At 47.6% G+C, this 21,445-nt stretch overlaps 1 protein-coding gene across 10 annotated transcripts in view; it reads left to right on the top strand.

The window, feature by feature from the left end:
- Positions 1 to 21,445, top strand: part of Fam178b (family with sequence similarity 178, member B) — a 107,838-nt gene that overhangs the window by 14,853 nt on the left and 71,540 nt on the right. For 3 of the 10 annotated variants that reach the window (XM_063267591.1, XM_063267586.1, XM_063267592.1), the window contains exons 3-7: positions 4,789 to 4,902; positions 6,223 to 6,497; positions 8,214 to 8,275; positions 11,023 to 11,136; positions 20,966 to 21,118. In XM_063267591.1, the coding sequence (XP_063123661.1) occupies position 4,902; positions 6,223 to 6,497; positions 8,214 to 8,275; positions 11,023 to 11,136; positions 20,966 to 21,118 (605 nt within the window). In that variant the 5' untranslated portion in view covers positions 4,789 to 4,901. Of the gene's footprint in view, positions 1 to 4,788; positions 4,903 to 4,926; positions 5,422 to 6,182; positions 6,498 to 8,213; positions 8,276 to 11,022; positions 11,137 to 20,965; positions 21,119 to 21,445 lie in introns of those variants that run through there. The other 7 variants (XM_063267588.1, NM_001122653.2, NM_001122658.2 and 4 more) reach the window with 4 other exon arrangements.

The raw sequence follows: 21,445 nt of genomic DNA, 5'->3' as shown, positions 1-21,445 counted from the left end.
GAACTACAAGAGAGACTACAAAACATTTAAAAAAAAAAAAAAGCACAACTGGACATTGTGTGGGTATATTTAATAACACCTGGCTTGCAGCTGGCTTCTTTTTTTTTTTCTTTTTCTTTTTCTTTTTCTTTTTCTTTTTTTCGGAGCTGGAGACCAAACCCAGGGCCTTGCACTTGCTAGGCAAGCGCTCTACCACTGAGCTAAATCCCCAACCCCTGCAGCTGGCTTCTTACTACACTCCAGGATTTGTTGTCCCTATGGCTCATATATATGTGTGTGTAATGAGTTCTCTAAAGACTATTTTGTATTGGTTATGATCACTTATTTCTGTTGCTTTAGTTCAGTGATTATTACATTATTTAAAAGCTGGGAGTGTCAGGGAGCTGAGGCAGGTATGAATTTGAGACCAGACAGAGCTGTATATTAAGACCCTGTCTGTCTGTCTGTCTCGCCCTCCCTCTTACATTCTCTTCCCCTCCTTCCCCTCCTGTTTCTTACGCTCTCTCACCTCCCTCCCTCCCTCCCTCTCTCTCCTCTCTCTCTCTCTCTCTCTCTCTCTCTCTCTCTCTCTCTCTCTCTCTCTCTCTCTTTCTTTTTTTTTTCTCCCTTTGGAGCTGGGGACCGAACCTCTCTTTCTTTCTTTCAAAGAGACTTAATAGAGATTGCCTTAAACAGCCAGAGCTTAAAGCAAAAGAAGAAAAAAGAGAAGGGAAGTTAGGGAAAGAGGAGAGACCTGCAGCAGGAGAGGTCCTGGCCTTGCTTATTGGTTCCCTTGAGTGCTCCTTTAGCTCATAGCCAGGCCTTCTGCCACTGCCTAACTGTGGCTTCCTCACTAGGAGCTACTCAAAGATCAGCCAGTGGTTAAACCTGAGGGTCTTCCCAGGTACTTCCCCAGGGAGACCCACAACAGCCTTATCTCCATGTGATCTCCTTTCCAAGAGTCCTCTGTTCTCTCTTCTGTTTTCTCTGCTGCTCTCTCCATCCAGCCCAGCGTATTTGCCTGGGACGCTTTTGACAAACTTCCCCAAAGGCCACTCCAGCTCTGAAGAAGTTCTAAGTGAGGGGAAGGTGGAATAAAGGCCCAAGAGAGTATTTTTGGGACCAGTTAGTCACCAGATTTGGCTGGGGTCAGAAAATAGAACCAAGGCCTGGTAATTATCTCAATGGTAAAGAGTGAGAGGCCCCAGGTTGCATCCTGGGTACCACAAACCTCAGCCACAGCTCTTTGAGAATTAATTAGATGTCGTCTAAAGTTTCAGAGGTTAGCATATTATCATAGCAGGAAGCATGGTACCATGCAAGCAGACTGAGAGGGCTACATCTTGACCCACAGGCAGAGAGGAGGGGGTTGGGGGTGGAGAGGTAGAAGAGAGAAGAGACTGGGCTTAGTGTTGACTTTTGAAACCTCAACTTGGCACAACCCACTTCTCCCTGAGCATGGGGTCATGGGTTGATTGTTATGTAGGTGCTATTAGATACAAAAATTACTGTTGATGCTAATAAAATATTTATTATAGGTATGCCTTCATTTTATTTTGTTGTGTGTGTGTAGGCATACCTATGTGTATATGTGTGGGAGTGTGCTTACCTGTACAGGTGCAAAAAGAGGCTAGAATTTGACATCAGTAGGTAGGTCTTCCTCAATCTGTTCTCCACATTTTGTTTTTTCTGTGTGTGTACATGTGCGTGTGCGTCTGTGAAAATGTCCAGGATCCCTTCCTTGTCTCCACCCTCTAAGCACTGTAATTACCGGTGGGTGGCCACACCCCCTCAGCTTTTAAATAGGTTCTGAGGCTCTGTACTCTGGTCTTCATGTGCCTGCAGCCAGCACTTTAACTGCTGAGCCACCTGCCAACCTTGCCTTATTTTTTGAGATCAGGTCTCTTCACTGATCAGAAGCTGACTGTTTTGTTTAGACTGACTGGCCACACGTCCCCAGATGTGCGCCCCCACAGCTGGAATTTAAATGCACGCTAAGGATCTGAACTCTGCCACATGCTTGTCCAGCAAGCACTGTACCCATTGAGCCATATTTGTAGGCCCTGGCCACCATTTCTCAGGGTTTTATTGCTGTGAAGAGACACCATGGCCCCAGCAACTCATAAAAGAAAACATTTAATTGGCTTACAGTTCAGAGGTTTAGTCCATTATCATCATGGTGGAAGCATGGCAGCATGCAGGCAGACATGGTGCTGGAGGAGCCAAGAATTCTTCATTTTGATCAGAAGGCAGCAAGGAAGAGGCTCGCAGTCCACACTGGGGAGCCTGAGCATAGGAAAGCTGAAAGCTCACCCTCACAGGGGACACACTTCTCCAACAAGACCATACCTCCTAATAGTGCCACTCCCCATGGGCCAAGCAACAAACACAGGAGTCTGTGGGGACATCCAAACCACCACAACCTCTTTTACTGCTTGTTTTTCCTTTGAATCAGGCACAGTGTTAGGGAGTAGGAAATGTGTGTGACACACACAGACATCATTTGATTCTTCGCTGGTGCACTGCTGCCTTGCATGAGGACTGTGAGCCAAGCACCAGCTGAATGCCCACATGCCAGCCACAGTTGAATGTTCCATACACATCCTTAGTAAGCCTTAGTGCAGCCATAGCTGGTTGCTGCTGAAGGAGTCCCAATTCCAGAATGCTAACTCAGCAATGACTGTTTCAAAACAACTTTTGCTTGACTGGTTGTCATCAAAGCCTCTTGGCACTGTAGCCAAGTTCTCACCCAGGCCAGAGGAGGAGCACCTCTCCAGGTGGCCTAGCAGAAACTCTGTGATTGGTTCACTTGTGGTCCTTCATTTGCACGAAGGGATACAGATAGTTTGCCAATCCCTCTACTGGGGTGAGCAGGCTGTTCTTTTCTGAGTCAGCCAGGAGACATGAGCCTGCGCTGGTTCCCAAATGTTATAGCATTAAGCCCAGTTGCTCTCACTGGTCTTTTTAATTCGCTTGTTTTAAATTTTGTTGTTGTTATTGTTCTAGAGGCTGTTTTGCTTTGGTATGACTGTTGTTCTGTTTTTGTGTGACAGGGTCTCAGAATAACTCAGGCTGGCCTTGTACTTAATGTGTAGCCAAGAACAACAGAGATCATATCTTCCTTGCTTCTACCTCCCAAGGGTAGGATTTAGGAGTGCACTGCTGGGTTTGTGTGGGGGAGTGGGGACGCTGCTAGAGAGATGGCTTCAGTGGTTAAGAGTTCCTCCACAGTATTGGAGTTCGGTTCCCAGCACCCATGTTAGGTGGCTCACAACCACCTAAGACTACAGCTACTGGGGAACCAGTGCCTCTGGCCTGCGTACAAATACACGGCTTTGGGTGTTGGTTCTCTCCTTCCACTGTGGATTTCAGGAGTTGAACTTGCTTGCATCAGACTCACTGGGCAAAGGCCTTTCCCCACTGAGCTATCTTGATGGCTTCGATATTATCACAAGAGGGTGGGTGTGGCTACAGAGCAACCCTGAAGATAGCAACAGCAGCCACAAGAGGGCAGCTGAAGAGTTCCAGAAGTACAGCAGGGGAGGGGGGTGAGGGGTGGGGAAATGGACACAAAAGTTCCAGGAAGCTGCTAAGCCTCAAAGACCAGAGTTTGAGGCCAAGAGCTGTATCACCAGCTTCTGTCAAGAACTGAGGATGCACTGACCACTGCAGGACTGAGGGTTCCAGCACCGGAGGCCTGCTAGGAGGCCACAGTTGGAGCTGCTGCTACTGCTGCTGCCACACACTGCTGCTGGAAGTTGAGGATTACAGTGGCCTCCAAGTGCCAGGACTGCTGGACTGCTGGCAGTCAAACTTCTTTTTTTTTTTTTTTTTGTAAACCCCTAACCTGATGCCTAGAACTTTTAAGTCTCTAGCTTCTACAGCCTGAAACTAGAGGCTCGTAGCTCTTATGGCTTAGAGCCATAAGCTTCTGATCTCTAGTCTGGTCCCTGGGCCTTGGGCATTTGGGGACTTGGGACTGCTGACAACCCTGAAGAGTATTTTCACTTACACTCCTGTAATCTATCCAGCTCGAGCAAAGGGATCCAGCTGGTGGATCCCTTATTTGGATTCATTTTTTGTTTTCTGGGTGTTTTAATTATTGTGTTGTTTGTTTGCTCATTTGTTTGTTTTGAGACAAGGTGTTCCAGTCTGGCCAAGAACTCTATGTAGACCAAGCTGGTCCCAAATACAAGAGCTCTGCCTGCCTCTGTCTTCTTGAGTGCTAGGATTAAAGGCCTGCCACCATGCCTAGTTGTTTGGTTTTGTTTTTAAAGATGATTTCATTTTAAATTTTAATTATGTGTATGTGTATGGGAGTGCAAGTGTGCACAGCACATGTACACAGTACCCGTGGACACTAGAAGAGGGCGTCAGACTGCCCTGAACTAGGGTTACAGGCAGCTATGAGCACCTATAAGGGTGTTAGAAATGGAATCCAGGTCTTCTGTAAAAGCAGTGAGTTCTAAACCATTGAGCCATCTCACCAGACCCAGTTTAGTTTAGTTTTTGAGATAGTCTTACTTTGTTGCCTGGAATGGCCAGGAACTCCAGAGCTCAGGTGACCCTTCTTTTGACCCCAGACTCCTGAATAGAATGTCTGCCTGCGGCCACTACCACATCCAGTTGTTTTTAGGTGTTTCGTTTTGTTTGTTTTTATTAAACTTCATAGTTCATAAAGTGTTGGTTCTGAGAGCTTTACCGGCTTATAGGCCAGTGGCAGCTCATATCCTAGGGCTTTCTTGAATCACTTTTTGTTGATGTTGTTTCAGGGTACATGCATTTTTAATGTTTACATTTCCTTGACAGGTTGGTCCCTTAAAGAAACAAAGCCGTTTAGCCAGTAACGCATGCCTTGGCACAGCACTCGGGAGGCAGAGGCAGGAGGATCTCTGTGAGTCCAAGGCCAGCCTAGTCTACAGAGTGAGTTCCAGGACAGTCAGAGCACTACATAGTGAGACCCTGTGTCAAAAAACAAACAAATTAACAAAAGAAATAAGCCATTTAAAATTTATTATTGTTATTGTATGTGTGTGTTGTGTACATGAACTTGTGTGTAGTAGTATGTTGCATACCCAGATTCATGCACAGAGGTCAGAAGAAATTTTTGTGAAATTGATTCTCTTCTCCCACCTTTATCTGGGTTCCAAGGGTTGGGCTCAGGTCTCCAGATTTACATGGCAAACACCTTTACCAGTGAGGTCCCTTGCTGGCCCCAAACAAGCCATTCTAAGTGTAAGCAGTAATCATCTCTCACATGTCAATATTCATTGTAATCATTTAATTTTTGATTAGTTATCTAAATTAATTTTTGGTGATATCGTGCAGTTATATAGATTTGTTTTTTTTTTTCTTCAAGACAGGGTTTCTCTCTGTAGACCAGGTTGACCGCAAACTCACAGAGATCCGCCTGCCTCTACCTCCTGAGTGCTGAGATCACAGGTGTGTACCATGCACAGCTGATTTGAACTTTTCCACTGTTGTTGGGTGTGAACCTAGTTGGTTTAGAGAAAACCTCTATAAACTCATTTCCTTAGATCACTGGACTCCAGGCTTTAATTCGCTGCTGGCCATCCATTTTCACTGCAGCCTGGTCTTCCGAGCCTGGTCCTGAGTCGATGTCAAGTTTATGTGTGGGACACGTCCATCCTGGCACTCCCAATGTCTCTTTAAAATGCTCTTTGTTCAAGACAAACGTATGGACCCTAACCATGTGCCAGGTCTGGGCAGGTTTGGGGGACATGATAGAGACCAACACAAACACACACACTGAGAGAGAGAGAGAGAGAGAGAGAGAGAGAGAGAGAGAGAGAGAGAGAGAGAGAGAGAAGTCCTCTTGGGTACCAGGTCTGTTCTGGAAACATAGGGATCTAGAATCTCTAGGTTCCTTCTGGCGGTCACCTCACCGGTAAGGAGCTCCACTGAGGACAGAGTATCCCATGGGCTTCCAGTGTGGCTGCAGATGACTTTGCTAGCCCTTCCTTGTGGAGAGGCCACATCACCTGCACAGGTAGAGATAAGATGAGGGCAGGGCTGTAGACAGCCATATGGAGGATTACAACCCTAGCCGTGCACATCTAGCAATTGCAAGCTGGCTCTCCCCTTACCCAGTGTGGCCAGATGTCCTGCATACTAATGGGGTGGACTCCTTACATATGCAAAGGGGTCCAGGCAGCCTCTCATTTGCCTATCCTTTCACCTAGCCTGAAGTGCAGCCCCTGGACCACCTCCTTCTCCACTCAGTGTCACAGCTCTGCAGCCCCACAGTGGCTCTAACTCCCAAATCACTGAAGAGGCCCAAGATGCAGATGCCGCGGGACTCATTCCCCACTGACTGGAGCCCACCACCTGTAGAGTTCCTAAACAAGAGCAAGAAGGTACCTCCTGCTAGAAGGAGGCCCCTGGAGGACTTGGAGATGGACCTTCCAGATTCAGACCAGAAGGTGGAGCTGGCCTCACTGGAGGAGCTCTTCTGGAACATGTCAGGTCCAAGCCAACAACAGGCTGGGACCCCGGAGGTAAGCAAGCCAGCGGCCATCTTGGTTTCTCCTCATTGGCCTCTCCTTTCAGTAACCCAAGCCAACCCTTTTTTTTTTTTTTTTTTTTTTTTTTTTTATTAACTTGAGTATTTCTTATATACATTTCGAGTGTTATTACCTTTCCCGGTTTCCGGGCAAACATCCCCCTCCCCCCTCCCCTTCCTTATGGGTGTTCCCCTCCCAACCCTCCCCCCATTGCCGCCCTCCCCCCATAGACTAGTTCACTGTGGGTTCAGTCTTAGCAGGACCCAGGGCTTCCCCTTCCACTGGTGCTCTTACTAGGATATTCATTGCTACCTATGGGGTCAGAGTCCAGGGTCAGTCCATGTATAGTCTTTAGGTAGTGGCTTAGTCCCTGGAAGCTCTGGTTGCTTGGCATTGTTGTACTTTTGGGGTCTCGAGCCCCTTCAAGCTCTTCCAGTTCTTTCTCTGATTCCTTCAATAGGGGACCTATTCTCAGTTCAGTGGTTTGCTGCTGGCATTCGCCTCTATATTTGCTGTATTCTGCAAGCCAACCCTTTTTGTTGACCCCTTCTACAGTCATGTTCCAACTCTCACTCTACACCCAGTCTCTCCAATTCTTGCTGATCACATAACTTACCTCTCCCAAGTCTCATAGCCAAGAGTTCAGGCTTCAAGTCAGATTTCACTCCTCCCCGTGTTTCTACTCCTAACTCTTTTTTTTTTTTTAAGATTTATTTATTTTATGTATGTGAGTACACTGTAGCTGTCTTCAGACAGACCAGAAGAGGGCATCAGATCTCATTACAGATGGTTGTGAGCCACCATGTGGTTGCTGGGAATTGAACCCAGGACCTCTGGAAGAGCAGTCGGTGCTCTTAACCGCTGAGCCATCTCTCCAGTCCCCACCCCTAACTCTTACTCATGAAAGTCATGGGGTAACAGCAGATCGAATGCATTTCTGCATGAGCCCCCTCAAGACTTCCCTGACTAAGGTTAGGGGTTGGCTTTGGAGCAAATAGGAACCTCAGTATCAGGATCCAGTTTTGGTAGCACACAAAGTCATGACAGAAGTTCAATAATAGAGATCCTAGGTAACACTTCAGTGATGTTGTGGGGAGTAGAGTGTGGCACACTCTTTAGGACCATGGGCTCAGGAAGTTTATTCTAAACATAGTGCTTCATTTTTTGCCATAACCCAAGATTACTAGTAACCTAAATGCCTGCCACTGGGGAACTAGGAAACTATGTTCTAGCCATGTGTAAGAATACCCTGATAATGTTAACTGAGCGCACACACACACACACACACACACACACACACACACACACGCAAACCTGTGTGTGCGCACATGTATGCTGTATCACACATACATGCAAGTACATACACATGCACACATGCAGTCCCTTTGGCATTAATATGAAATAACACTCAAGATGTATTTCTGATTGGAAAGAGCAAAGTGCAGGATGAGGTATGAGGCATATGTCTATGTCTACTGAGTTACAGGGACTGAATTACTGCTTGTGTGTGTTTGTATAGCAACATCTGAAAGCACGCAAGCCTGTGGGCAGGCACTGGGAGAGATCCTTCATACTTTTGAATTTTTTTAAAAAAAATCATGTGATCTTTAAAAATCATATATATGTTAAGAAATGTGACCAGAATACATTAACATCAATCTTCCCGCCTGCTTTTCCCTTCCTTCCCATACCTGTGTCCTGTCTTTCCAGGTTTCGTCTGGGGGCTCGGAGTGCTATGTCAATAATTTAGATTACTTACTGCAAGAAAAGAGGTGAGTATGTGAGGTCTGTGATGGGAGCGGGCCATTTCTGTGAAAGACTGGTAGACCAGGGCCTGAGCAGCCTTTCCCAGCAGGTATGTCCTGCCCTGTGTGCTCATAGGCTTGAAAGCAGGTCCAAAATGGAGGCTCGGGACCCCACCCACAGGAGGAGCAAAGCCCTTATCCCAGGTCCTTCTTCCTCCCAGCCTCCAGCCCTGCCCAGTTCATGCCACAAGATGTCCCCTCCAAGGAGCCTGGCCTTTGGCCTGTCCCGGTGCTGGAACACCTTTGGCCGATTTCCTTCTCACATTATCTGGTCCTGCTCCTCTTCTTCCTGCTCACAGCACATCACATCTCATGAAGAGGCCGGGCACGGCATGGCTGTTCCCCTCTGCAGTTTCTGAAGGCACAAGTCATATTGGTCAGATGTAGACATGTCTTAGTGGGGTAGAGTTGGTGTCAGACACTTGCACCTTTCAGTCCCTTGGAGTGACCTTTCAGGGAGAAGGCTGGCTTGTGTGGAGGGGCCTTTGGAGTGGAACTGTAGGCTCCTCCCGTGCACAGCAGATGCACTATAAGGTGGCCAGGAACAGCTGCTCACATGTGGGGCCTGTTTGCTGGCCGGCTGTTTGATGTACTGTAAGCAGATTGTTCTCATGACCTAACTCTCTCCTGTGCATGTGTGCACATAGACCAAAGTCAGGTTCGTGTACACACATGTTGAGTGCAGGTAGAGCTCCTGCCTCTTGACTCCCTCTGGAAGTATCTATGCCTGCCACCTTCTCAGAATCCTTTCTTAGAACCCACGCCCTGCCTTCTTGCCCACAGAATGTACTTAGACACACTGGGTGACAGTGTTTTCTCTGGTTTTATGCATTCTGCCCACTTCAGAGTCAGTCCACCTTCTTCTTCCACACAGTGACTTGGGCTTTTAATATCTCAAAGCTATTGTTTGGGACTTGATGTAGGGAGTCGATGGTGCCACTCTACTTGCCTGGAAATTCATCTTGATTTTGGCTCCTTCCATACTGCTGAGAAGGGCTTGCCTTTGAACCTTGGAGAGGGAGGGGTGCTGTCTTGTAAAGGCGGATAGCACAGACCATGCTGCTCCTGGGGGGGCAGCTGGGACAGGAAATTTGGGTGCTGACAGGTAGGAGGGATGTGGCCATAGATAAAGAGGTGATGTGGTAAAGTCATCGGACACAGACACCCACTGGGTCTTGAGAGCTTCTCAAGAGACAGAAATGTTCTTTTCTGCATGATAAAGAAAGATCACACAGAGCTGGAGAGGTGGCTCAGAGGCTGAGAGCACCGACTGCTCTTCCAGAGGTCCTGAGTTCAATTTCCAGCAACCACATGGTGGCTCACAACCATCTGTAATGGGATCCGATGTCCTCTTCTGGTGTGTCTGAGGATAGCTACAGTGTACTCATATAAGCAAAAATAAATAAATCTTAAAAAAAAAAAAAGACTCACACAGACTGCCCTGGAAGAAAGGGTACAGTGCTGAGAACTAGCAGAGCTGAGAGAGTGGGCTCCTTGGAGGCTAGGGGGTGGGAGGTATGCAGGCTCTTGGTGGTCTTGTGGCCAGAGCTGCTGGGCTCTAGCTTGTTTGAGGAATAAAGACTTAGGCATGTGACCTGAGAAGAATTGCTCACCTGAACTAGAAATGGTCAGGTCTGAACACGTGATAGAGACCTTGGTAGGAGAAAGAAGTTTTCATCTTGAGCTATGAAAACTATAGGGACCCCAAGAAAGGCCAGGTAGAGGGTGAGGACTCCCCAGATTTTTTTCAACAGCCTTCAGAAGCAATGACAGCAAAGGCTAAAGTGTGCTTTCTGCTCTCTAGGGCTGTACAGGACTGTTAGGGTCAGAGGAAGTGAAAGGATCTATTAGTCCTTTTTCTGTTGCTGTAACAGAATACCTGAGACCAGGAGGTTTATAAAGAAGAGAGGCTGTTTGGTTTGTGGTTCTGGGAGTCCAAAAGCATGGTGCTGGCATCTGTACAATGTCTAGTGAAAGCTTTATGTTTTCTCCCCCTTGGCAGATGGAAGGGAATGCAGGAAAACAGCATTAAAAAAAAAGTATTCACCCGTAACTGAGCTCCATCTCAGAGCCCAGTGCCTCTTGATAGCCCTCTACCTCTCTGTCAGTAGTGTTTCTCTGAAATGTGCATTTCCACACGAGTGTGGAAAGGACAGACTACAGGCAGGGCATAGCATGGAGGTGTGGGTCCAGCAGGGTAATGATGGAAAGGCTGGCCAGAGGTGGGAGCGAGGTTCATTGGGTGAGGAAAGGAGATATGGCACTCCTCTCTGTTGCTGGAAAGGGCCAAAGGATGAGGGAGAAGGGTGTGCAGGAATGGGAGGGCTCCGGCCTCTGGAGGATTGCCATGCAAGTGATGAGTTGGGGCTGCCAAGGACCTGAAAAGACAAGCCTCCTCTCGTCATGTGCTGAGCCCTGGGGTAATGGAAGAGCAGACCCAGTTCTGGGGGTGTTAGAGAATGGGGGGATGTCAAAACAAGATCCACAAATAGACACACTGGACACTGTGTGGCAGACACTTTCTACTTTCCCCATTGCCACTGGAGACAAAGCAGAGCTCTGTCCTGCAGAGAAGTCTCAGAGCCTGCTTCAGCATGTGGTCTTCACTCCCTAGCCATGCTGTGTTCTGGGGTGGGGGTGTCCTGCAGCCTGGGGACAGGTGGGCCTCAGGTAGCAGTGACAGTGACTGGCTCAGACTCTCCTTTCCCCCAAAGGGAGCAGGCCCTGGAGCAGGAATGGGAGCAGCTGCTGCAGCAGGAACATCCCAGGCTAGAGTCCTCTACTCGTGATGACGACGACAGAGAAGCAGTGCTCACACCTGAGCACAGGTAGGAGCCAAGCCCTGTAGGGATGGGAGTTTCACCTGGAATGTGTGTCACCTCCTCTTCTTATAGCCAGAGTCACAGATAACAGAGTCACCTGCTGCTGGCCTTCAGAGGGCCAGTGGCCTTCTAGGAGACAGATGATAAAACAGCCCAGTTATCAGCCAAGTTCACAGGGCTCTGTTTCATGGGGAATAGGCACACAAAAACCACAGTCGTAACTGAAAACTGCCTAGAAGGAGATTATGGCCACAGGAAATTGTTCATCTCCCCTGACTAGGGGAAGGAAGATGGCCATCAGTGCTGTCCTCAGCTTTGCTGGCTCTGATTTCATTGGGCTATGGTTTGAGGAAGGGCTGAATTTATCTCTACCACAAGGTCTGAGATGCTGGGGGACATCAACGGAATCCATCTTTATGATAGTCTGTTTTCTGTGTGTGGTAGTTTGAATAAGATGGCCCCCACAGGTTCATATATTTGATGCTTTGTTACAAGGAAGTGGACTCTTTAAAAGGATTAGAGAATTGGAGGAAGTGTGTCACTGGGCCTGGGCTTTGAGGTTTCAAAAGCTGATGGTGGGCCCAGTCTCTCTGCCTGTGGGTCAGGATGTAGCTCTCAGCTACTGCTCCAGCACTGGCTCCAGCAGCCCAGCCTGCCATGCTCCCTGCCATAACAATAATGAACTACTCTGGGAGGAAGTCCCTGATTAACTGCCTTACTCTCCAAGAGCTGCCTTGGTCATGGTGTCACTTGAAAGCAGCAGAACAGTGACTGAGATAGTATGACTCTTAGTCCTTCAGGGCTGCTGTGACGTAGGTGTGGAGGGCAGCAGGAATCTGCTTCTCTGTTTTGCTTTGCTCTGCTTTTTCTTTGTTCAAGATTTCTGTGTAGCCCTGGCTGTCCTGGAACTTGCCCTGTAGACCAGGTCAGCCTTGAATTTAGAGATCTGCCTGCCTCTGCCTCCCCAGTGTGGGGATTAAAGGCATGCTTTGCCACATCCAGCCCTTAGAAGTCTGCTCTCCACAGTGAATTCCAGAGACTGGGAATCTGAAATCATGGTGCCTGCCCAGCTTCTGCGAAGACTCTCAGTCCTCAGATGGAAGACAGGTGGCCTCTCAGAGGCCCCGCAGAGCTCTCTGACGTGTTTTGGGTGTGTTTAGAGTTTTTTCTTTCTCTATTGGAGGACTTGATGCATGCCAAGAAGACATTCTTCCACCAAACTATAACCCCAGCCTGGGTTCTCTTACCATGATGCTCTCATTGATAAAGAGACTCTGCATGTTGGGGACTAGAATTCACTGAATTCACTGTAGGTGACTCAGAAGGACTCATTCTATCTGTATGTCACCAGGCATCTGTCTGTCTGCCTGTTCACTGACTCATTCATCTGTCCATCAGTGTTCCTCAACTTGTACCAAGCTCTGTGGCACCATTTGCTCTCAGCTCAGAGAGACAAACAAACAAGACAAGGCTGATGAGAGAGGAAGATATGGGAAGGAAGTGCAAGGCATGCTGGGAAAGGCCTTTCAGAAGGTGACTGTTGAGCAAATCTAAAGGCAGTAAGAGCCAGACACAGGTCAGGGAACTAGAAGTAAGTCTTGGAGGCCTTTGTTCCGGGTGAGTAGGCACCATTGATCTGACACACACCCAAATGGCATCCTATAGCAAGGGCAGACTGGTGGGACAGGGGCAGAAGGAAGCCACAGGGTGGAGAGCATGTGTTGATAAAACATTAAAATGGTTCCTTTTCCTGGATTCACCCTATAACACAGAAGATGGGGATTTCTCTCTACCAGGAATCAAACCAGGTGATATTTTCTAAAGTCTGTAACTGTCTACCTGGAGACAGTCAGATCCCACAGTAGGGATTCCATCCTGATAATAGCGCCCTGTCCCCACTCCAGATACCTGTCACAAGCCCAGGTTGTTTTACTTGTCCTTCCGACTGACTCAGTATGAATTGGGGATTCAGACACACAACCCATTCCTAAGATAGCTCACAGGACTCAGCATTGCTTCCATAAAAGACGATAGGAAACCTGTGAAGAGACACATGGGTTTTGGGGAGGGGCACAGAGCTTCCCCATCTCTGGGCATGCCGCTGCCCAGGAGCCTCCTTAACTATCAGGAGTCCTCTGAAATCTGCCCTTTTGGATCTTTCTGGAAATTTCCTTGCATAGGCATGATGGGCTGCACAGGAAACACCCCCTGTGCCCACTTGTGGAGGGTCTTAGCCTCCATCTGCATGCGGCGTTCCTCACAAAGGCATGAGTCCTTTGTGATGGGGGGTGTCTTATGACTGTCAAGTAAGGTAGATCAGAGGAAGATTCTGCAGATTCAGGGAGCTCCTGTGACTTTAGGGGACTCCTTTGGGAAGGAGAGTTTTTTTAGTCTCCATGGTTCCCCTGAAGGAGGGAGTCACAAGCCAAAAATCATGGAAAAAAGACACGACGCTATAGAGATGGCTCAGTGGTTAAGAGCACTGACTGCTCTTCCAGAAGTCCTGAGTTAGTTCCCAGCAACCACATGGTAGCTCACAACCATCTGTAATAAGATCTGATGCCCTCTTCTGGTGTGTTTGAGGACAACTACAGTGTACTTATATATAATAAATAAATCTTTAAAAAGAAAAAGAAAACACAAGACACTCGTGTCGTGGTATCACGCACAGTCCCAGCAAGTAATCTAGGAAAAATGATGCTGATCAGACCCATAGGCAGGTGGGAAGGGCAGGCAAGTGCTGGCTGTTTCAGGGAGAAGTGACAGTTTGCTATGGAGTGGGCTAGAGAGTAGGAGAAAAAGAAGCAAAGCAGGGGCACCAAGGTCTTGGGCCTGAGCAACTGGAAGATGGGGATAGGCTTTGTTTTTATCTTTTGAACTAGGTCTCCCAGGCTGGCCTCAAACTTCATCCATCTACCTCTGCCTCCCAGTTTTTTGGGGATTACAGGTATGTTAGTGGTTTGAAGGAGACTGACCCAATAGGATCATATATTTGAATATATATGAGCCCTTAGTTGGTGGAATGTTTGAGTAGAATTAAGAGTTGTAGTCTTGGGGTTGGGGATTTAGCTCAGTGGCAGAGCAAGGCCCTGGGTTCAGTCCCCAGCTCTGGAAAAAAAAAAAAGAAAGAAAAAACAAAGAAAAAAAAAAGAGTTGTAGTCTTGCTGGAGGAAGTGTGCCACTGGGAGTGGGCTTTGAAGTTTCAAAAGCCCGTGGCAGACTCAGTCTCTCCGGTTGCTGCCTGAGGATCAGGATGTAAAGCTCTCAGCTACTTCTCTAGCACCATGCCCGCCTACCTGCCTGCTGCCATGCTCTCGCCATGATGATAATGGACTAGTCCTCTGAACCTGTAAGCCAGCCCCAATTAAATGTTGTCCTTTATAAGAGTCGCTTTGGTCATGGTGCCTGTCCACAGCCATAGAATACTAAGACAAGGCGAGCACCATCACACGTAGCATGGAGGCATCTCTAATTACAGGGAGAGAGATCCAGAGCAGAGGCGGGCTTAGAAGTAGAGTTCAAGGGGCTGGGGATTTAGCTCAGTGGTAGAGCGCTTACCTAGGAAGCGCAAGGCCCTGGGTTCGGTCCCCAGCTCCGAAAAAAAGAACCAAAAAAAAAAAAAAAAAAAAGAAGTAGAGTTCAAGTTCAGGTAGATGGCTGAGGCAAGGTTAGGAATCACCACAGGCAGGTGACGTTAAACAGCCTGTAAGAATCCAGACATGACATGACATACCTGTTACCTTAGAACTCGGGAGGCAGAGGCAGGAAAGTCACCAAAAGTTCAAGGCCAGCCTGGATTATGTAGTGTATTTCCAGGGTTGCAAAGCAAGACCCTGCTCAAAAACAAAGAAACAGCATTGAAACAAGATGAGACGGTGTTGGGGGCTAGTGTACCTACCGCAGGAAAAGCCAGTGTCCAAGAGCTGAGGTCCACAGCTGAGGCAGGGAAACAGAAAAGGCAACTGATCGTGCTGGGGAAGCTGTCCCAGAGCCAGCGCTAGTGGACAGCTGGGCAGTAGGGGTCAGGAAATGCAATAGCATGTAGCAGCACAGCAGTAACTGTGACCTTGTCAAGAGCAGCTGTGTGGGAACAACCTGTCTGGCAAGCGGGCAGACAGGCCAGAGAGAAGGTCAGGAAGGAGCTTCAGAGGAAGGTAGGGCAGAACTTCAGGTAGGGCAGAGGCTTGATGGACTAGTTGGTCAGCTTGTGGTTGTTGATCACTTGTTTCCTTTTTACCTTCATGGGGACACTACAAGAAATGAGGAAGCTGATGTGCTGATGTTGGAAGACAGAATGGCTGTCTTTTGTTGTGGTTGGAGAGGCTGGGGGACATAATAGAATGCAGGTGACAGGAGAAGCTGGAGGGGAGTAATAAGAAGGTGGCCTCAGGTAGCCTTACTTGTGTGATGTCCAGGTGTGGCTTTTTTGTGAGTTTGAGTGCACAGATTAGCCTCAACCCAGGCATAATGACTGTAGCTTTGACCATGCTCAGGGTTTGCTCAGGGACAACATGCTGACATCCTTGGGACCCTGCCTTAAGAATGCCCAAAGGCATCACACTATTTTAAGTTATCCAGAGATGATTTTAGGGTCTTTGTGGTTGGCCATTTGCCTTTTTCACAGATTATTCCTAGACAAAGGTTTTGGGTTTTTGTTTGTTTGTTTGGTTGGTTGGTTGGTTTTTGGTTTTTTGGTTGGTTGGTTTTTGTAGTTTAAATAGACAGTAAATGCTTTAGGCCTGGAGCCAGCCGGTCTCTGGCATAGGGAGTAGGCTCTGGAGTTACAGTTTCACAAAAGTTTCCTAAACATAGGTCCCCTGTAGGCAAGAGTTCAGTGACAAAGTCTGACGATGCAACAGGAATACCCGGGTGTGGAAATGGACCCTGGGCAGGGACTAGCTGGCAGGCTTTAGTTTAGGGGACCCTGCCTCCTGACTGGTATCAGGCTTTGTTATAAATGGGTAGTCTTTTCCCCATTCAGTGTGCCAATCACCAAAGGAAAAAAAATTGCAGAAGAGTTTATTCACCAGACAGTCAAACTAAGAAGAGAGTCCCAAGTCTTTAACATAACTACCTCCCCAAACAGGGCAAGGCAGGGTATAATTATAACCCTGGTACTTGGGAGGTAGAGAAAGGAGGGTTGGGAGCTCAGGGTTATCCTTTGCTACAAAATGAGTTCAGGGTCAGCCTGGGTTACATGAGATCCTGACTCAAAAAAAAAAAAAAGAAAAGAAAAAGAAAAAAGGAAAAGAAAGAAAGAAAGAAATGTGACTCTGCCACTCTTAGGCCAGAGCTTGGGGATAAGGATGCAGGTGTGGGGAGAGATGGCTGGAGAGAAAAGTGAAGGACTGAGGGTCTACACATGTCCAGTCAGCTTTATAACTCTACATAGAGTTGGTTTTAACAAGATTTTAAACATTGGATTTTACCAATAAAGACTCAGGAGCCAGAGCCTACGGTGAAAGCCTGCCAGCTGAGAGAGTCAGAGAAAAGTGCCCAGCTGACCTTCCTACTCCACCGAAGTCCCAGAGGAAAGGGCTCCTTTTCCTTCTCCACGCTGCCTTAAGTGCCCTTCAACACAAAGTCCCTCCTCTCTTTCCTGGGTTTCCTTATGTTCCCGCCCTGTCAACTGGTTGCTTGCTCTGCCTCTTGACCTATCGTTGACTTTATTTAGCTCTTGTTTACAGAAAGCTCTTGGATTAGAGATGTGTGCTAGGGCTGAGACACCTCTCAACAAGAAACAGATTTTTCCAGCTCACAATGTCAGGGTTCGTAGTGCGATCAAATATCCTGCAACAACGTAGGATTCTTGTTCAGAAAATGGCTCCGTGGTAGAGGTCAGAGGGTAAGGCTTTTTGGTCTTTTAGTGTCAAGAGATAATCCACTGGACATGTATGAAGCCCTCAGTGCACAGGGCGTGATTCCAGCTGATGTGAGCTGGACTAATGCCCCCCAAAGAACCAGTGCCACCCGACAGCAGCTGCTGCCCTTTGGATTAAAGGGAGCAGCAGTGATCACAAGCAGGTGAAGCCGTGTGTTTATTCTGGTTTTTCCTCTGTTTCCTCTTCGCTGTGAAAGTCTCAGAACATGTCTTGACAGGAACAGCCACCAGATGGGCACAGCCAGCTCCTTTTGCAGGCTTCCTAGGGACTCAGGGTTGCTAAGAGGTCGTCAGGCTTTGGCCAGATCCCCATAGGGCAGGTGCTGGGTCTGCCTGGTGTCCAGGAACCTCTGTAGGGAAGTGTGGTAGCCGGAAACTGAGCTGAATCAGTGTGTTGGGAATGTTGTGACTGCGTCACTGGGAATGGTTCCAGGCTGTGGACTTGACTTCAGGGATCATAACATGGGATATGTAGCCTTTAGTTAAGGCCTCTTAAAACTTTGGTAAAGTCTCTGAAGTGAGCTGAAATGATAGCAGCTCCATGGACAAAGCGAGTTCATAGCCCCAGAAGCACAGCATTCATTTCTTCTGAGATTCTAGGAATCTAACACAAGATGGAAGGCAGAGTCAGGAGACATCCTAGAAACTGGCTGGCCAGCTGTCCTAGGGTGCATAGTCCTAGGGACACAGAAAGGAGGGAAGAGGAAAAACCAAACAAAAATAGGTGTAGTGCATAGCCCGAGAATGACACAGGCCTGCGGGTCTCTAGAGCCCCAGGCCAACCTGGTCTATGTATTGAGTTCCAGGCCAGCCTTGCTTTGGAGTGAGGCTGTGTCTCAAAACAAAAAACAAAACCAAACAAAAGCAGAACAAACAAAAAAGTCAGATAAACAGACATTGTCTCAAACAAGGTAGCCAGTAAGAACCAACATTCAAGGTTGTCCTCTGACTCCCCAGATGAACACACGGGCACATACGTCATACAAAGTACAAACAGAGACATTTAAAAAAAAATTTAGAGGTAATAATATGAGATATATTTTTTCTTTTTTTAATTTGGTGATTTTATTTACATTTTAAATGTTATCCCCCTTCCTGGTTTCCTCTCCATAACCCCCCACTGGTCACCTCTCCACTGTCTTCATGAGGGTGCTCCCCCACCCACCAACCCACTCCCACCCAACACCCACCCAACATTTAATTTTATTTTTTTCTTTTTTTTTTTTTTCCGGAGCTGGGGACCGAACCCAGGGCCTTGCGCTTGCTAGGCAAGCGCTCTACCACTGAGCTAAATCCCCAACCCCAACATTTAATTTTAAACATCTGTATTACATCTAATTATTTGGAGTGGGGTGTGCATGGCCACAGCTCATAAGTGAGGTCATAAGACGTTTGGAGGAGTTGGCTCTCTCTTCCACCATGTGAGCCGTCTTCCTGGCCCAAAATTAAAAAAAAGTTTTTAAAAACTTGGTAGTAAGAATAATTTTGTTGTCTTTGACCTTTCTACTGAGTGCACACAGGATTGTGGAAGTCATAACTTAAAGGTCAGAAAACTCCACACAAAAGGGAGCTGTGCGTGCAGCTGCTGCCAGCAGAAGGTGTTTGTGCTTTGAAAGCATGGCTCATTTTCTGGGCACATGACACTCTCCAGTGGCACTCTGAGAAAGGCTCTCAGACAACAGCCACTTTGAGGTGGTGGTTTGATGTAGGATCATTGTGGTGTGATGGTTCAATCTTACACTTTAAAATTAAAAATGACTCACTGGTGTAGAAAAGTACCAACCTGTTCCATCTCTGAATGGGACCAGAGGAAGTGGTGAGGGCCAGCAAGGCAATATGGGTGGGGGCTAGGCACCATCTGCCAGACAAGACGTCATGTGATTGCCACAACTGTCTGTGTTAGAAAAGGACCCTGATCTGAGTGTGTGCTCATACACTAAGAATTGGCTCAAATCTTGACAGGATGACATCCTAAATTATCTCTTTCTTAAACTTAAAAGACTTTATGTGTGCGCTGAGTTGGGGAAGGGCAGGGGAAGGGAAAGAGATATTTAAACCACAACATGGCCCTTTATTCTCTGCTCTAGGCTACACAGGAAATCCCTAATTAGACGTGTGACAGTGTCTTGGAATCTCTAATGATACACATACATTACAGTTAACATTACAAAAGTCCCTTTGAGTGATGCCTTAGGGAAAAGGGCTAGGACCCACTTTACAGATGAACCAACTTATTATTGATTTCTTAATAATTTTCACATTTTTCTAGCTACAAAAGTAACAAAAGAAGCTATTAACATTCTAATAGCAAGGACAGGACCAAATTAGGTTATCTTACCATGTATATGGTAGCCATCAAACTCCTTGTGAACCCACAGAGCCTGAACCTTCTGGGTTCTACCATCCTTCCCACACATAGTGCCATTTGTCCCCAGGACAGCCCTCAGAGTCTTACCTTGGGTCACCTGGCCAGAGAGTGATTCAGGTTTACCAGGCTGGCTGTCAAGTGGCAGGAATGTGACCCCAAGGCCACGGCCAACTGCTCATGTCCCAGTTCCTGAGTTGTGATGCCTCCTCAGACAGCATATCTGGTTGGGAACCTGTGGGCTCCCTTCCAGGTAGAGAAGGGAATGAACATGTTTCTGTCACCATTGTCAGTTGGCTTTCATATTGCTAAAATACCAAATAGAAGGTGGCTTTTTTTTTTCTTTTTTTCGGAGCTGGGGACCGAAGGAAGGTGGCTTTTTAAAGCAAGGAGAAAATGTGTTTTCCTCTGCTCCCTACCTAAGTCTGTTCAGAAGGGCGGTAGCTGGGAATATCGGTAACGGGTTGGGGGAGCTTTTGTGTCCAGGTATGTTATCTCTGCATGTGTGTAGAGAAGTCACTCCTTATCTGGTTTCCCTTGTGGTTCTTTTGGTAACCATAGTCAACTGCCATCTGAAAATATTAAATGGAATTCCCAAACACACAGTGCATAAGTAGTGTGAGTAAAGTTTGTGGTCTCCTCCATCTTGCCCAGGACACTAATTACCCCTTTCCCTTTGGGTCCACACTGACTGTGATGCCCACCCATTATTCGCCTGGCCTGACAGAGAGCAGCCACAGGATCAATCAATGCATGTGTTCAGGTCACGCCTGCTATACTTAATGCAGCCCCAAAGCACTGAGTAGTGGTGCAGGAGACACAGATGTGCAGCAAATGCTGTAAAGCGCTTCCTTTAAGAAAACAGGTGAGCATTTAAGAAGGGAAATGGTCTGCTGCTGTTTGCTAAAGTCTGCAGAACAGATCTTCCACCTGCAAAGCTGTGGGGAAGGAGGAGAAATTGGCGTGTCTCCCTGTCACACTTCAAACTGTGTAAGTTACAGCCATGGTGTGTGACAAGAATTCGGTTGTGAAAAATGCATTCTGTCATAGATGACTATATACTATAGTACTGGCTGCAGTGGCAGGCGTCCATTCAGGATCCATCTTGGAATCTATTAGGAGATGACATGCGTGCGCACACTTGCACACCCTCACACCCTAGTCTTCAGCTCGGCATCCCGCCCATCAGTGCACTGTAACTGGCTGTCGGTGTTGGTCAGCTGTGTGGAGACTCAGTTGGGTCTTCCTTCCCTCTCGATTCAACAGAACTGCAGAGTCCCTTCTTCACTTTGGTGCTCCACTCCTGTCTGTGTGTGCAGGGCAACTCTCCTAACTGGCTGACAGGTCCGGGTCTGCATTTCAGTAGGTTTCTTGGGCAGTTGTCCTTATAAGTGCTGGAGCTCGAGGGTCACTGGCCCAACTAGCATGGAGACCTACACTGATGGTGCCCTGTCAGGTGGTACCTCCTCACCCCTTCCCAGACATCACTCTGGCCCTGGCTACACAGCCACTGTTCCCCTCTTAGCACTGTATAGGCTGCTACAGAGCTAGGCACATCTCTAACCCTGCTGTACCCCTTGCCTTGCCAGGATGCTGGTGGAGAAGTTCTCCGTGTCCCTGCAGGTCATTCCACCAGTGCACCCAGGTGAAACTGTATTCTTGCCTAGGCGTCACCCTTTGCCTTGCTTCCTGGACTCCTCTAGTCTAAGGCCACACAGCCAATTGGAAGAGCTCTTCCTCAGGTAAGCATACTGTGCTTGCTATTTTATATCAGCTTGGTACAAGATAGAGTCATTTTGGAAGAGGGAACTTCAATTAAGAAAATACTTCCATTAGATTGGCCTGTGGTCAAGTCTATGGTGCACTTAATTGATTGATGATTGATGTGGGAGGGCCCTGCCTACTGTGGGTGGTACCACCCCTAGGTGGATGATCCTCAGGGCTATAAAACAGCAGGCTGAGCAAGCCATAGGGAGCAAGCCAGTAAGCACCACTCTTCCATGGCCTCTGCATCAGCTTCTGCCTCCAGGGTCCTGCTTTGCTTAAGTTCGTGCCCTGACTTCCCTCAG

The sequence above is a fragment of the Rattus norvegicus genome, chromosome 9 (genome assembly GCF_036323735.1).
Source record: "Rattus norvegicus strain BN/NHsdMcwi chromosome 9, GRCr8, whole genome shotgun sequence".
Taxonomy (NCBI): Eukaryota; Metazoa; Chordata; class Mammalia; order Rodentia; family Muridae; genus Rattus; species Rattus norvegicus.
This window is presented reverse-complemented; position numbering and strand designations above follow the sequence as displayed.